This window comes from Callithrix jacchus, chromosome 8, assembly GCF_049354715.1.
Source record: "Callithrix jacchus isolate 240 chromosome 8, calJac240_pri, whole genome shotgun sequence".
Taxonomy (NCBI): domain Eukaryota; kingdom Metazoa; phylum Chordata; class Mammalia; order Primates; family Cebidae; genus Callithrix; species Callithrix jacchus.
In genome coordinates, this window is record NC_133509.1 from 69,210,267 (window position 1) to 69,226,966 (window position 16,700).

The 16,700-nt window shown below is 41.1% G+C and overlaps 2 protein-coding genes across 2 annotated transcripts in view; one reads left to right on the forward strand and one right to left on the reverse strand.

The window, feature by feature from the left end:
- Nucleotides 1-1,832: 1,832 nt before the first annotated feature.
- Nucleotides 1,833-5,933, reverse strand: CFL2 (cofilin 2). Its single transcript, XM_002753811.6, has 4 exons — nucleotides 5,878-5,933; nucleotides 4,593-4,900; nucleotides 4,401-4,477; nucleotides 1,833-4,319 (listed from the first exon to the last, which is right to left on the reverse strand). The coding sequence occupies exons 1-4, from the start codon at nucleotides 5,878-5,880 to the stop codon at nucleotides 4,207-4,209; spliced, it is 501 nt and encodes a 166-aa protein (XP_002753857.1). The 5' UTR covers nucleotides 5,881-5,933; the 3' UTR covers nucleotides 1,833-4,206.
- Nucleotides 5,934-6,044: 111 nt separating this feature from the next.
- The window catches only part of SRP54 (signal recognition particle 54), a 291,642-nt gene continuing 280,986 nt past the window's right edge, over nucleotides 6,045-16,700 (forward strand). The window contains exon 1 of the mRNA XM_078334776.1: nucleotides 6,045-6,314. The gene's annotated coding sequence lies outside the window, so the exon portion shown is untranslated. The remainder of the gene's footprint in view (nucleotides 6,315-16,700) is intronic.

Sequence of the window (16,700 nt, forward strand, 5' to 3'; positions counted from 1 at the left end):
TCTATAATCCCAGCAGGGTTGAGATGGGAGGTCATCTGAGCCCAGGAGTTCAGGGTTATAGTGAGCTATGATTGTGCCACTGCACTCTAGCCTGGGCAACAGTGAGACCCTGTCTAAAATACACACACACACACACACACACACACACACACACGGAAGTTACAAAAATAGAGGTTCAATGGTTTATAATACATCTTACTTTTAACAAAAACATTTATCTACTTATATACAGTTATTAGGAATGAGTAGTTTAAGCAGATTGTATTTACATAGCATTTTCCTGTTTTCAAAAACCATTTCCATATTTAGTGCTCAGGAAATATATGGTAGACAGATATTATCATTCCCATACGACGGGTTAAGAAACTGAGGCTCAGGCCGGGCGCGGTGGCTCAAGCCTGTAATCCCAGCACTTTGGGAGGCCGAGGCGGGCGGATCACCAGGTCGAGATCGAGACCATCCTGGCCAACATGGTGAAACTCCGTCTCTACTAAAAATACAAAAATTAGCTGGGTGTGATGGCATGTGCCTGTAGTCCCAGCTACTTGGGAGGTTGAGGCAGAATTGCTTGAACCCAGGAGGTGGAGGTTGCAGTGAGCCGAGATTGTGCCACTGCATTCCACCCTGGTGCCTGGCAACAGAGCAAGACTCTCAAAAAAAAAAAAAAGAAAAAAGAAACTGAGGCTCAGAGATTTAATTTGCCCAACTGCACTATGATAGGAAATTTAAGTGGAGGGATGATTCTTCCAATTCTACATGGAAATAAAGCAATTAGTTGGATGCTCCAGAGCAGAAGAGAAACCGCAGACTTCTTTATGGGCTGAGAGGAGACAGAGAACATCAATAAACTCATGCTATCTTCAAAAGCAGTATTTGGGCAGAGTGCGGTGGCTCACACATGCAATCCTAGCACTTTTGAGAGGCTGAGGTGGGAGCAGAGCTTGAGCCCAGGAGTTGGAGATCAGCCTGGGCAACATGGCAAAACTGAGTCTCTACAAAACAGACACAAAAATAAAACAAAGTAAAAGAAAATAATTAGGCATGGTGGTACACCTCTATAGTCTCAGCTACTTGGGAGGCTGAGGTGGTAGAATCATCTGAGCTGGGGAGGTTGAGGTTGAAGTGAGCTGAATTCCAGCCTGGGCAATAGGGTGAGACCCTGTCCAAACAAACAAACAAACAAAACCAACCAACAAAAAAAAAGGCAACATTCACTGGCACCTGCCTGCAAATCCTTAGTAGCTTTAATACTATTCATAGAAAAATGAACATTCATGTTGTTTTGCATCTCTTACTATTAAATTTGCAAGCAAAAACAGACCTATGAAGAGCAGAATGAGGTTGTTTTTTGAGTGGCAAACCTAATGAAGTGTTCTCAACCTCTCGATGATTTACCATTGTTGAGATTATTCCTTATGAAGAAAATAATTTTAAAAGAACTTCCTCCCAAAGTTTATTTGTCAGATTCCATAGATTAGCTGCTACAAATGTTCTGTATCAGAGAAACTCAAACCCAGTAAGAGCCTTCTTTTCCAATCTACGAAGAAGGCACATTTCAATACACAATGCTGGCCACACTATTTTAGATAATGATGGAAAATGACAGCTGAAAGCCAGTTTGGGCCACATGCCAACTGTTCCCATTTGTCTGAAAATGCTAAAATTAATTGCTATAATACTCAGTTTTCAAGGAAAATTGGTATCAATAAATGACAAAGTATTAACTAAAATCCTAAAAAACTGAAGATAATAATGCCTTTTTGATCTGAAATACCAGTTTTTAAACTTTTAATGTTCTGCAGTATAAGTAAACACATCTCAACAGCTTTAAATATTTTCATATATTTTATTTTTTAAACTCGTAACTTTGCAAGCTAGCAGTAAAATATTGCCTTCAATATTTTACTAATTAGCACCGTATACCTTTTAAAGCTAACTGGAACACTGATTCATTATAAATGATTCTAAAAGAAAATAATCATTTCAAATGCCAAATTAATCTCAAATAACAAGTGAACTATTAATTTTATCTTTTTTTGGCTCTATGCACAAAGATATATTTCAAAGATGAAATTAACTCTATTAATATCAGTTTTGTCAATCTAGCAAATCAAAGTATCACAGTTTAAAGCAATATTTAATCTCTGAAATTACTAGTGAGGCATACAAGAAAGTCAAGGAATCAGCTATAGAAACAAAAGATACTACATAACTGATTTATAGTCCCTTACTTTTTAAAAGTATGAGGAAATAAATGAAAAATTCCATGGTGCAAGTATCGGTTACGCATATTGTTTAGTATATGTCATTATTCTTTTTGCTTATTAGAGTTTGGCCTTACCACAAAAACCGTCGAAATGTCCAGGAAAACTCACAGGGGCAGCTGGAAGCCTGAAATAAAATTGCTCAGTGCAAAAAGATCCCAAACCATTCATATAATTTTAAGTGGACGCCTAGACATTTAAACCCTATTTTTAATGTTCATGTCTGAAAAACCTTTCAAAAATATGGAAAAAAACCTAATCATTCTCAAATTATTTCCACACATTAAAAAAAATTTTTTAAGGGATATTTTCTTTCCTGTTTTCTGATAAAAGCATTCCTCAGAGCTATGGGTTTCTGAGCCATGACTGACTGCTTACTAGCATGCCTGTTTTGCATACCAGTAGAATCAAGTCCAGTTTTGCCATTTGTGGATAACTATGACAAGATACAAAAGCATGTGTTTGCCATAAATAGCCCTGGCTAACAGCAAACCGCTCACACGGAACAGATCAAATTCTCTATAAGGAGCACAGCCTTGACCACAGCCAAATCCCACTACTAATATTTAAGACTGCTTTATCAATTCCTATTCCAATTCAATTTGCAAAATATATTCAGAAATAGGTGAAATGACTGTTCCAAAACATCAGAAATATTAAATGTGGAAGGACATTTTACAAATATTTTCATTTTGACCAAATAAGCAATGAGAGCTTCCTGCTACTATACAACTACTTATAAATGTAAATGTAAATAAAAAATAACTATGCTAATTTATCCAGAGAAATCAGATATTGAAAAGTATTTATGCCAAAGTGAAAAAAATAATTTCTGATCTTCATATTAACACATAAGGAAATAAATACACTAATGTTTATAAAAGTACCATTCTTTAACAATGGTATTTTATATTAGTTGGCTTTAAGACAGAATATTTTTTAAACCAAATAAATCCAACAAATCTGGAAAATATCACACATGAATGTTATACAAAAAAATTCTCAAATGACCAGTGCAGAGATTAATAGCTGTTCTTACCCTAGAAGTTGTTTCACATAACATTTTGCAAAATTTCCAAGGAAAACAAGGCAACGTTCTGTAATATGCCACAATTTTTATTGCAACGTGGCCATTTTTGTGAGGGTGGGGAGTTTGATCTCAAAACAATGTTCCATTTAAGGCTCTTTTATACAGAAATTGCCATCATGACTGATAATCAAAATATCTTTAGTGTTGCAGGACTCACATGGTAAACATAGAACTCCTACACTTATTCAGTAGTGTACACTCAATGGAAAACAAATAGGCATTAATAACAGCTATTTAAGAAGATATGCAGATAACAGGAATGAACACTGAGGTACTAGGATAAGTTGATGACACAGTCAACAAAACTTAATTGGCATTCCTTTTAGGGTATTAAACTTGTTACAAAAAGTGCTTTTAATGCATAGTGTTATATCCGTGCTGCCATGTCACAAAAATAGGCTTGCCAAGGCAGGTGAGGTGTATGAATGCACAAGCCTCACAGAACTGCAAACAAGTGCAACTACAAATAATACTGAAAAAAGTTGACCATCTGACCAGTGGATAACACTTTCAAGGCATTCAGTTAGCTTATCCTTTGTAGTATTCTAAGCTATTCACATTGATGATCACATTCATTGTAGTGTCTGCTGCAAGGGAGGCATATAACCAGTTGTTTTGGCTAAAATATGACAGGAAGGCATTCCTTGGGTTCTACGTAAAAGTAACAGTATTAAACAGTCTAATGGCAATCACTGATAGGCTGCTTAAATAAATGATACTTCCTTCATTATGTTGGAAGGGCCCAGTGGAAAAAGGGAAAAAAAAAAAAAAACCGAAACCTAATACTATTCCAATGGTCTGAGCTAGAGAAATGGAAGCTCCTTAAGATCCAGATGGCACTTGACTGTCATTTTACAATGGTTTTCCTTCAAGTGAAACTACTACATTGCCTCCCAATTTCTCTCCAAGTGTCGAACGGTCCTTAATATCGTCCAAGCCATTTACTTGCCACTCATGTTTAATACCTAAAAGAAAAAACATTATCCTATTACTTTATTATAATTAATAAAGAGTAATTTCTCTGCACAAAATATTCAAGTTTGTACCTGTAAATTTCTTTTTAATGGCATCTTTAGAGCTAGCGTAAATCATCTTGCTTTTTAAAGGTGCACTTTCAGGAGCCCTACAGAAAAAAAAAATTGTTTAATCCCACTTATAAGAAAAACAAAGGTATAACCGACTATGATAACAACAATCCTTGCATTTTAAAAGTACTTTTTTCTTTTGTTTTTACACACCAGAATATAAATACTAGGTCTTCTTTCTTAGACTCTTTTGTTTCGTATGTGGCATCGTACAAAGCATATCGGCAATCATTCAGAGGTAGCAACTTCACAAAAGATGTGTAGGGGTCCTCTACAGTATCACCAATGTCACCCACCAAGATCTGCTTTGCTTCCTCTACAATTATTTGTCTTTTGTCATCGCTTAAACAGAAGAGAACTGCTTTCTTTCTCTTTTTGATCTCCTCTTGCGTAGAAGATTTCCTTACTTTCATATCATTAAAAACTTTGATGACTTCATCATTCACTGTAACTCCAGAAGCCTGAAAATAAACACAGAACACTAATTCAGAACATGTATTTTGGTTTTAACCAAAATTACTGTTTTCCTAGAGAAGACTCACTTTAGTCTGGACATCAAAAATTGCACCGTACCATGTAAGTCGTCCAATCAGATTTTTTGTCACATTTTAAGAATCAGTAGACGATACAGCGAAGGAATCTAACTCATCCTGCCCATTCATCCTTCTTAAAGGGGTTTGGACGCGGAAGCGAAAGGGACAAATACAAGTTGTCCCATCCCTGAAATGTTTCCTATTTCACTGGGTGATGTCAGAGCTTCAGGAGCCGCAGCAAAAATACCTTCTGTATTGTGTCAACTCGGCTGGCCTTAAAAAAACACTTTTGGATTTCAGTTAATGCTTCTACTATTTTTTTCTTTAAAGTCATCCTAGCCACTAACGTTTCCTCATAAGGAAAGAGAATCAAGTATAAACTCCAAACCGCCCACGGCCCCACAGCTCACATGCAGACACTCCAAAACTAACGGGTCGAGTGTAAAAGCTTTTACCGCGAGAAAGCATTTTAAGAAAAGTGTTTTCCCTCTTCCTTAATCTCCCCGTAAGGGTTTCATTACAGGCCGTCCAGACCCCGACCCACACAACCTTCGCAGCACATACCAATTTTAAAGCCCCGCGTGTTAAATAAAATTAGGAAGCGAAAGCCAAAGGCGGCGCGAGCGGCTGCAGTCTGAAGACCCTCTCGCGCCTCCGGCAGCTCTGTCTTTACCCTCAACCCGCGCCGGCGCCCGAGCCCTCCCGCCCGGCAAAATCCAAAGAGCAGCGGGGCCCGGCCTCACGGCGGGAGGGCAGGCCGATAGGCTGGAGAGCAGCGGGGCCGCAGCGCAGATGCGCCCACCTTGGAGGCCAAAATCAGGTTAAAATGGCGGCCTCACTCCCCGGGCCGTGCGGGGGGCTTTTTTCGCCACGCCGCAGCCTCTCGGCCGGCGCGCCCCTCTTACCATAGTGCCCTCGGCTGTGGCTGCGGCGGCAGCTCGGGCTCCGGCTCTGTAGCACTGGGAAGAGAAGGAGGGGCAGGCTGGTGGGCAGCGGCGAGTGCGGGGCACGCCGGGAGCTGCAGCCCGAGGGAGGCGGCAGGGTTCGGCGGGCCGCAGGCGGCGGGCGGGGCAGTCACGTGGGCACGCCCGGTACCCCGCCGGCGCCGCCAGCTCCCAGGCAGGCCCTTCTGCCTTGCGGTCCCGGCCCCCCAGCTGCCCGCGTCCTCGACGTGACCCCAGAGCGCGAGTCCTGCAGGCCCGGGGAGCGACGCGGCGGTAGCGGAGTCCGGGGGTCTGGCAGAGCCGCCTTTAGCCCCCAGGCACCACCCGTCAGCCGGCGGGAGAACATGCTGGACTCCCAGAGGGGCGTTTCCACCGCCTCCGTGGGGCCCTGCGCCAGGGTGAGTGCGTGTGAGGGGAACTCCTGCGAAGGTGTCTTTCCTTATTTACCTGTGGTTTCCCCGAAAGAGGCTGGATTTCGACATTTTGAGCCTTTTTGGAAAATCCCCAGTTGTTCAGAGTTAAATGAGAATAAACACTACAAGGATTGCCCCAGTTGATAGTACTTACCTAGCAAAAACAAAATGATACGCAGTGTTGGAAAATCACTTTTTGAAACTCTAGTTGAAATAATAATGATGATTAAAAAAAATTAGGTGGTAGCATTCCTTAGTAATACTCTTTTACATTTTAGACTTCATAGGAAATAGATTGTACTCTCTTAGTCATTTCATGAAGCTCCAGCTATGACAGACAAGTAAGTCGACACAGCCTCTTCTAGTAAAGCCCATTAAACTGCGCCAAGGCAGCTTCTCTAACTTTTTTTTAAATCTTAACTCCTCCATGCTTCAGGGTTCGTCTGTAAAAGAAACTGTTATTAAATTATCGTTAAGGCCCTTTTCAGCTTTAGATTTCAGTTTCTGAGTATATCAGTGTTCAGTAGGAAATGGTGTGTTTGTGGTGGTCTCAGGATTAAGGTTAGGCATGGAGAATCATGAGATGGTGTTTGCCCTAGATTGTGTGATAACTTCTTTCAGCCAAAATTTACTGTATTTTAAATGGAACATGTTAGGCATTGAAACATAGACCTACTTTTCTATCTTATATCTTGGGTTTGTTTTCTTAATTGGAAGATAGACTTCACTTAGAGACAAAAATTGAAAAGGAATTTCCCATTGTCTAAGCATGAATCCCAAGCAAGTGAATAAAACTTCATGTCTAGCTGGCACATTATAATTCATGAAACCTTTCACTTTCTTTATCTGTTGAACTTCCAAGAAGTTATGGAGAATGGATCTCCAGAGTTCTGATTATCTGCTATGTGTAGGTATTATTAGCAAATCACTGTCCACTTCATCTTGGGGTCTCCTTCCCTTCCCGACCTCAAAGTTTTGCACCAGCCCCAGCAGAAACCAGGTCTGATGACACTGGGACCTAGAGTGGTTGTCAGACCCTCTCCCACCAAAGCTGGGGATTCCAAACATGTTAGCCCCTAGCTCGGACATCAACCCCTTTCCAAGCCTCCCATTCCCTCATACCTTCCCCAGACAGAGATTGTAATTCTCATGCTCTAGGATTCTTTTCCTGAAGATATTTTTGTCTTGCACATATTTTGTTACATTGTAATAATTTATGTCTTCTGCCACCCTGCTGAGCTGTAAGCTCCTTAAGGATCTGAGTCCTAGTTATCTTTGAATTTCTGGAACCTGTACATATTAAACAACAGTGGTGCTTAACAGATGCTGAAATAATAAATTTAAGATGCCTTAGTGGTATAAAGAGAAAAAAAAGGAAGCTTCTGAAGATTTCGAGGCCTTTCTACATGCCCTTGTGAGGATGGTGCTAAGAACCTCAGGGCCAGTAGCAGCTTTCTGTCTTCACCCCTGTGAGTAATAACCAGAACTTACCACCACTTGGTAAAGGTGCAGCATTGCCAATCATTGCTGCGTGAATTTTGGTCCCTGTGTAATGGAGGGATCTGAGTGCCAGACACCATATGTATTAGTGTTCGATTATTGCTATAACAAATTACCACAAAATTACTTGCTTAAAACAACACAAATTTGCTGGGCATGATGGCTCACACCTGTAATTCCAGCTCTTTGGGAAGCCAAGCCGGGTGGATCACCTGAGTTCAGGAGGTTTTGACACCAGCCTGGCCAACATGGAGAAACCCCATCTCTACTAAAAATACAAAAAAATTAGCTGGGCATTGTGGCAGTTGCCTGTAATCCCAGCTACTGGGGAGGCTGAGGCAAGAGAATCACTTGAACCCATGAATCAGAGTCAGAGTCAGAGGTTGCAGTTAGCTGAGGTTGTGCCACTGGCCTCCAACCTGGGCGACAGTGCGGAACTCTGTCTCAAAAAACAAAAAACAGAAAACAAAACCCACAAATTTATAATTTCTTGTCTTACAGGGTCAGAGAAATAAGTCTGTTTTTTTAAAAAGAGATAGTCGCTGATTCTGTTGCCCACCTAGGCTGCTGGAGTGCAGAGTGTGATCAGAGCTCACTGCAGCCTCAAATTCCTGGCCTCAAGTGATCCTCCTGCCTCAGCCTCCGGAATAGTTGGGATTACAGGCATGAGCCACTGCAACTGGCAGAAATAAGCCTGATGGGGGGCTAAAGTCAAAATGTCAGCAAGACTTCATTGCTTTTGGAGACTGTAGAGGGAGACTCTCTTTGCCTTTCCAACTTCTAGAGGCTGCCCATAATCTTTGGTCTGTGGCCCCAGGCAGCAATTGCATCACTCTGACCTTTGCTTCAGTCACCACATTTCCTCTGACTCTGTCTTTCCTGCCTCCATCTTTCACTTATAAGGACCATTATGGTTATTTTGGACCCTACTTGTTGGTTTAGGATAATCCCCCCTCTCAAGAGCCTTAACTTAATCACATCTGCAAAGTCCCTTTTGTCATAAAAGATAACATTCAAAGACTTTGGAGCTTAGGACAGAACATCTTGGTGAGGAGGGGATGCATTATTCTGCCTACCACACCGCAACTGTCCTGAGGAATTTCAAGCTCAAACAAATGGTTAACAGATGTGACAGAAAGACACAGTCTGGTACTAGATGCTTTTGTGCTGTAAACATCTAAGCTATATCCGTTTAACTAGACCACACTGTGGATGGCTGTAACAACTATTAAGAACTTAGTGAGAGTAACCGCTGAATGTAATCTCAGCTCAGACACTAGTAGTGGTGCAATCTCAGGCCATTGATTTAGCTGCTGTAAGGCTTGGTTTCCAAATCACGTGTGAAATAGGGATTATATGGCCTCCTCCCTGTCAGGATTATGGGGAGGACCAAGAGAGAGAATGCATGTAAAGCCCTTGTCCAGCAAACAAATAGGAACCCTGGAGCTATGATTACCCCCAGTGCAGAGTAACAATGAAAGCACTGATTTAATCAACTCATAGGCAATAGTCTTGAAGCCGTCCCAATCCTTATTGATTCTGAAAGCTTAGCTAAAATTTGTTTACTCAAGATTCTTAAAAAAAATTGGAAAAAAAATTAAAGATGAAACAAAAAAAATTGGAAAGGTGATCATCCCTTAATTTACATAATATATTTCCCCACAAAACAATCTATTTTTATTATGTATCTTTTTATTTATTACTTACTTACAGAGATGGGGGTCTTACTATGTTGACCAGGCTGGCCTCAACTCCTGGGCTCAAGCAATCCTCCCTGCTTGGCATGCTAAAGTGTTGGAATTATAGGCGTGAGCCACCACACCTGAGAAACAGTGTAGCTGGAGATTCTGTGGCATGTAAAAGTTTGAAAGAACTATCTAAAACTGAATCTGGAAGCTTATGGAGACAACTGTGTCAGCCCTACTCCCTGTCAGCAGACATCACATTCTCAGCTCCCACAGCCACTTCCTGACAAAGAAAAATGTAAGCATTTGTCTACCACTTCAAAATGTACCTTTCTACATACATGCCGTCTTCACTCTGACGTATACTTCCTAACCCACGCCTGAGCTAAAAGACTGTTGAGGAGTCAAGTCATATATTCTAAATCCAAGTTTGAATTTAGAACTAGAAAATAGACACAGTGGGAGGTGTTTTTTGGAGTCCGATCTCTGTGACTCACTCTGATCCACAAACTCACTTTGGGTTTTACGTGTCTCATCTCTGGTTCTTTCTAATTTAGGAGAATGACCTCATAGTAAAGGAATTTATCAGTAATCTGTGTCACATGAAGTGGTAATGAAGAGGTAGCAGTATTGAAATGCAATAATTAGTGAAATGTAGTTCAAAGTGGTCTCAAACTCTATAATTACCAACTTCAATGGTGTAAATACATACCAGCTTCAACTTATTAACTCAGATACAATTTATCAGATTCACTCACCAGTTATTTATAAAACTTCAATCACAATATTAACTAATAGTAATTCAATTGTGATAGTAAATAGCAACTGGTTACCTAAATTATACAAACCATATAAAACATCACCTGAGAAAAGAAACTTGCTAGTAATTTATTAAACACTCCTGTGTTTAAATTACTTTATTACAAAAGCAGTAGATTTTGACTGGGCATGATGGCTCATGCCTGTTATCCTAGCACTTTGGGAGGCCAAGGTGGGGGAATTGCTTGAGCTCAGGAGTTCGAGACCAGCCTGGGCAACATCATCATGTTGCCCATCTTCACAAAAAATACAAAAATTAGCTGGGTATTGTGGTGCACACCTGTAATCCCAGCTACTTGAGGGGCTGAGGCAGAAGGATGGTTTGAACCCAGGATGTCGAGGCTGTGGAGAGCTGAGATCGAGTCACTGCACTCCTGCCTGGGTGACAGAGCAAGACTTTCTCAAAAAACAAAAACCCAGTATATTTTATTTTTGTTTTTATTTTTAAAAATATTTGTTTATTTGAGACAGGGTCTCACTATTACCCATGCTGCAGTGCAGTGGCGTGATCACGGCTCACTGCAGGCTCAGCCTCCTGAGTAGCTGGGACTACAGGTGTGTGCTACCGTGCCCAGCTAATTTTTGTATTTTTTGTAGAGATGGAGTCTCTCTGTGTTCCCTAGTCTAGTCTTGAATTTCTGGGCTCAATGGATCCTCCTGCCTCAGCCTCCCAAATACTGGAATTACAGGCATGAGCCACTACACCTAGCCAAAAGCTGTAGATTTTAGAACAGGCTAATCATACAGACATGAAAAATGTCACATATAAAAACTGTATGTTAAGAGACATGAATAAGAGTCAGAGAGAGATCATAAAACAAATACAAGCATGAAGAATTTATAGATTCAATCCATTAATTCCTTTATTTCATTTATTGAGCACCTCTGCTGTGTGTTGGGAATGCAAAGATAAACATAGTTGCTGCCTTGAAGAAAGTCAGTCCTGTGGGAGCACAGCAAGGAAGCTGACATTTATGAAACAATTCCAGGCATGCTACAATGGCATATGCACAGGATGTCAGGTGAGCACAAAAGAGGGCCACCAGCACAGTGTGCAATGAGTTGGATCTTAAGGGACAAGTGGGCATTTACTAGGCAGATAAAGGAAGGTCACTCAAAGCAGAGGGAACCAAATGTACAAAGCTGCAGTGCATGAGTGAAGCAGAAGAAACCCCAGGTAGTTTGTTGGAGCCTCTGGGATTGGAGGGAATAAAGAAGGAGTGGTAGGAAGTGTCAGATCTTAGGAGCCTTATAGACAATCTTACAGTCAGAACTTTATTCTGCAGATGATAGAGACATGATTTTTCAAATTTTTAAAATAACAGGTATATTGAGATATTCACAGACCAAGAGTTTTGCCCTTTTAAGTGTACCATTTCATTTTTTTTTAGTATATTTAGTTTTGCAACCATCACAACTATCTAATTTTGAACCTTTTTATCACCCTGAAAGAGAAAACCCCATACCTATTAACAGTCACTTTACATTCTGTCTTCCTCTCAGCCCCTGGCAACCATTAATCTACTATCTTTGTAGATTTCCCTGTTCTGGACATTTTATATGAGTGGAATTTTATAATATGTGGTCTTTGTGACTGGCTTCTCTGACTTAGCCTAATGATTTGAAGGTTTGTCTAGTTTGTAGCATGTATCACTACTTCATTTATTTTTATGGTCAAATCATGTTGTTGCATAGCACTATCACTTCCTTTATTCATCAGTTGATGGACATTTCAGTTGTTTGTACTTTTTGGCTATTATGAATAATGCTGCCGTAAACATTCATGTACAAACTTTTGTGTGAACATATATTTTCATTTCTTTTGGGTATATACCTGCGAGTAGAATTGCTGGGTCATGGCCAGGCACAGTGGCTCACGCCTGTAATCCCAGCACTTTGGGAGACTGAGGTGGGTGGATCACAAGGTCACAAGTTCAAGACCAGGCTGGCCAACATGGTGAAACCTCGTCTCTATTAAAAACTACAATAATTAGCCAGGTACAGTGGTGGGTGCCTGTAATCTCAGCTACTTGGGAGGCTGAGGCAGGAGAATCGCTTCAACCCGGATGGCAGAGGTTGCAGTGAGCTCAGATTGCGCCACTGCACTCTAGCCTAAGTGACAGAGTGAGACTCTGTCTCAAAAAAAAAATTACTGGGCCATATGGTGACTCTATGTTTAACACTTTGGAGGGCTCTCAAACTGTTTCCAAAGTGGCTGCCCATTTTATAATCTCATTCATACATTGTATAATCTCAATGTTTGAGGATTTTACTTTCTCTACATCCTTGTCAACACTTTTTATTGTCTATCTTTTTAATTTTAGCCATCCTAATGGCTGTGAAGTGGTATCTCTTGGTGGTTTTGATTTGCATTCCCTAATGTCTAATGATGCTGGGCATTTTTTTATGTGCTTCTTGCATCTTCTTTGGAGAAATTCTTATCTTTGCTCCATTTTTAAATTGGATTGTCTTTTTATTCAGTTGTAAGAGTTCTTTATATATGCTGAATACAGGTGCCTTATTCGATATATGATTTGCAAAAAATTTTTCCCATTTTATAGGCTTTTTGCTTTCTTAATGGTGTCCTTTGAAACCAAAAAGTTTTAAATTTTGATGAAGTTCATCTAATTTTTCTTCTGTTGCTTGTGCTTTTAGTGTTATATCAAAGAAATTACTGCCTAATCTAAGGTTATAAAAATTTACTCTTATAAGAGTTTTATAGTTTTAGCTCTTACATTTAAGTCTATAACATTTTACATTAATTTTTTAATATGGTCAGGTAGTGGGACAATTTCATTCTTTTTTTTTTAGGCAAGAAGTGGGCCTGAAAGGACAACTTCATTCTTTTGCATATGGACATCCAGTTATCTTAGTACCATTCATTGAAAAGACTATTTTTTCTCTAGGTTTTTTTTTTGAGAAGGAGCCTCACTGTGTTGCCCAGGTAGAGTGCAGTCGTAGGATCTTAGCCCACTGCAACCTCCACTTCCTGGGCTCAAGTGATTCTCCTGTCTCAGCCTCCTGAGTAGCTGGGACTATAGGCACATGCCACCATGTCTGGCTAATTTTTAGTTGAGATGGGGTTTTGCCATGTTGGCCAGGTTGGTATTGAACTCATGGCCTCAAGTGATCCACACACCTCGGCCTCTCAAAATGCTAGGATTACAGGCATGAGTCACTGCATATGGCCTCTAATTTGTTTTTTTAAATGCCATTGTCGGGCATGGTGGCTCATGCCTGTAATCCCAGCACTTTGGGAGGCAGAGGCGGGTGGATCACCTGAGGTCGGGAGTTCGAGACCAGCCTGACCAACATGGAGAAACCCCGTCTCATTAAAAAAATTAATTAATTAATTGAAATGCCATTATAAGTATGCTAGCAGTCACATTCTAAGATGCCATCAATTTTTAGATGATGAACTAAACTGCTAACAAGAAAGGAATTTCTCTTGTATTTCACAACTAGATTACTTATGTGTTTGAAGATTAATTTATTAATGAATATCAAATAGAAACATATCTTTTTATTTAGTTAGTTAGTTTAGTTTTGTTTTTTTGAGATGGAGTCTCGCTCTGTTGCCCAAGCTGGAGTGCAGTGGCATGATCTCCGGTCACTGTAACCTCTGCCTCCTGGGTTCAAGTGATTTTCCTGCCTCAGCCTCCTGAGTAGCTGGGATTATAGGTGCACACCACCATGCCCAGCTAATACTTTGGATTTTTAGTAGAGATGGGGTTTCACTATGTTGACCACGCTGGTCTCAAACTCCTGACCTCAGGTGATCCACCTGCCTTGGCCTCTCAAAGTGCTAGGATTACAGGCATGAGCCACCTTGCCTGGCCAAAAACATATATATTTTTAAACCACTTGAGTTTCTACTATGTGCCTGGAACTCTGCTAGACACTGAGTGTTAAGATGGTATAGAAAACAGACACGGTTCCTGCTGTTGTGGCGCCTGTAGACTAGTGAGAGAATAACAGGTCCCTGATATAACCTCGAAGAAGTAAAGAAGGCTTATCTAGTTGAAAAGTCCTCCAAACGAAGGCAAAGCATGAAAAAAGATTGAGGAGCTTGGCTTGTTTGGGAAAATAAAAGACCAGTAGAACTGGAGTGTAGTGAACAAGAATAGCAGTAGCAGATGAGGCTGAAGAAATGGTCAGGGGTCAGTTAATGCAAGGCCTTATAAAACATGTCCCAAACTGTGTTTTGAGGCTCCCTGGGGTGTACCAGCAAACTCACCAGGACACTTTGTATATTTTTAAAATTTGAGGGAAACACAGCGACATCTGTCGAACATCATGGGAACTACTGCCTTGAGCTGGTTTCCATCTTAAATCCAGCTATATGTTCCTTTGGATGTGTTTTTTCCTCCTTGCTGTGATAAAACAAGACCTACGGGAAAATCAGCGTGGAGCAAGAGATGAGGATGGCTGTGTCCAATACAATTCTAAGGTTTCAGAAGTTATGGAGTGCCCAAAAGACACTAAGTTGTTAGGACATGAAAATTTATTGTTTGGATCTAACTACTTAGTAGACCAAAATGTTAGCTATTTCTTTTGGCCTGAGTGGGCCTTGAAAAAACTGAGACACTAAGGGCACCTTGAACCATGAAAATGTAGAGTGTTTCCTGTTAAGGAGTTTTGGGTTTTGTTCCAACGATTATAGGACGCTATGGAAGGGTATGTATGTATGTTTTTACTTGACAGGGTCTCACTCTGTCACCCAGGCTGGAATGCAGTGGTGTGATCTTGGCTCATTGCATGCAACTTCTGCCTCTTGAACATAAGCCGTTCTCCTGCCTCAGCCTCTCGAGTAGCTAGAATTACAGGTGAGTGCCACCATGCCTGGCTAATTTTTGTGTTTTTAGTAGAAACAGGGTTTTGCTATGTTGCTCAGGCTGGTCTTGAACTCTGGACTCAAGTGATATGCCCGCCCTGTCTCCCAGAGTACTGGGATTACAGGCATATAAGCCACCACGTCTGGCCTGGAAAGTTTTTTTTTTTTTTTAGATGGAGCCTCACGTTGTTGCACGGGCTTGAGTGCAGTGGTGCTATCTTGGCTCACTGCAACCTCCACCTCTGGGTTTAAGCGATTCTCCTGCCTCAGCCTTCCAAATAGCTGGGATTACAGGCACCTGTCACCACGCCCAGCTAATTTTTTATATTTTTTTAGTAGAGACGGGGTTTCACTGTGTTGGCCAGGATGGTCTCTAACTCCTGACCTTGTGATCTGCCTGCCTTGGTCTCCCAAAGTACTGGGATTATAGGCGTGAGCCACCGTGCCCAGCTGGAAAGGTTTTTTAAAAGAGGAGAGTGCTGTGGAGGCTTTAATATTTTATAGTAAAACAATATTTTAAAAATATAGACATTTTACCTAAAGTGATTTTTTGCTTTCACTTACTTGTTCAGTTATCACAAGGTCTTACTTAGGCTTGAATTTCAAAACTCTAATTAAAGGCTGTAATGTTTTCCTCCCTAACAGACAAGTTTGCCCCACGGCTAGTTAGAGACCAATCAAGAATGGAAGCAGAGGTGACTTCACTGGCTTTTAAATTGTTTCTCTTTCCACAAATTCCCTACAAAAGGGTGAGGGGCTGTGGGAAGGACTCACTACTTTTCTGATGTCCTTGGGATCACTTAAAGTCGAAAAGATGGGACAGACTTCCTAGGTAGATGAGGCCTATAAAGCTGTCTTCTTTCCAAGGTGCTTGAAATTTTTATCCTCTCAAATAATTGTTGTTGTTGTTTTTTAAAGGCAGGGTCTTCTTCTGTTGCCCAGGCTGGAATGCAGTGGTATGATTATACCTCACTGCAGCCTTGATCTCCTAGGTTCAAGTAATCCTCCTAACTCAGCCTCTCCAGTAGCTGGGACTGCAGGTACACGCCACCACCATGACTGGCTAATTTTTAATTTTTTGTAGAGACAGGGTCTCACTGTGTTGCCCTAGCTGGTCTTAAACTCCTAGTCTCAAGTGATCCTCCCACCTTGGCTCCCAAGGTGCTGAGATTGCAGATGTGAGCCACTTTGCCTGGCCCTTCTCACATGGGTTTGAAATATTATAGTAAGGCCGGGCGCGGTGGCTCAAGCCTGTAATCCCAGCACTTTGGGAGGCTGAGACGGGTGGATCATGAGGTCAAGAGATCAAGACCATCCTGGTCAACATGGTGAAACCCCGTCTCTACTAAAAATACAAAAAATTAGCTGGGCATGGTGGCACGTGCCTGTAATCCTAGCTACTCGGAAGCCTGAGGCTGGAGAATTGCCTGAACCCAGGAGGCGGAGGTTGCGGTGAGCTGAGATCGCGCCATTGCACTCCAGCCTGGGTAACAAGAACAAAAAACTCTGTCTCAAAAAAAAAAAAAATAGAAA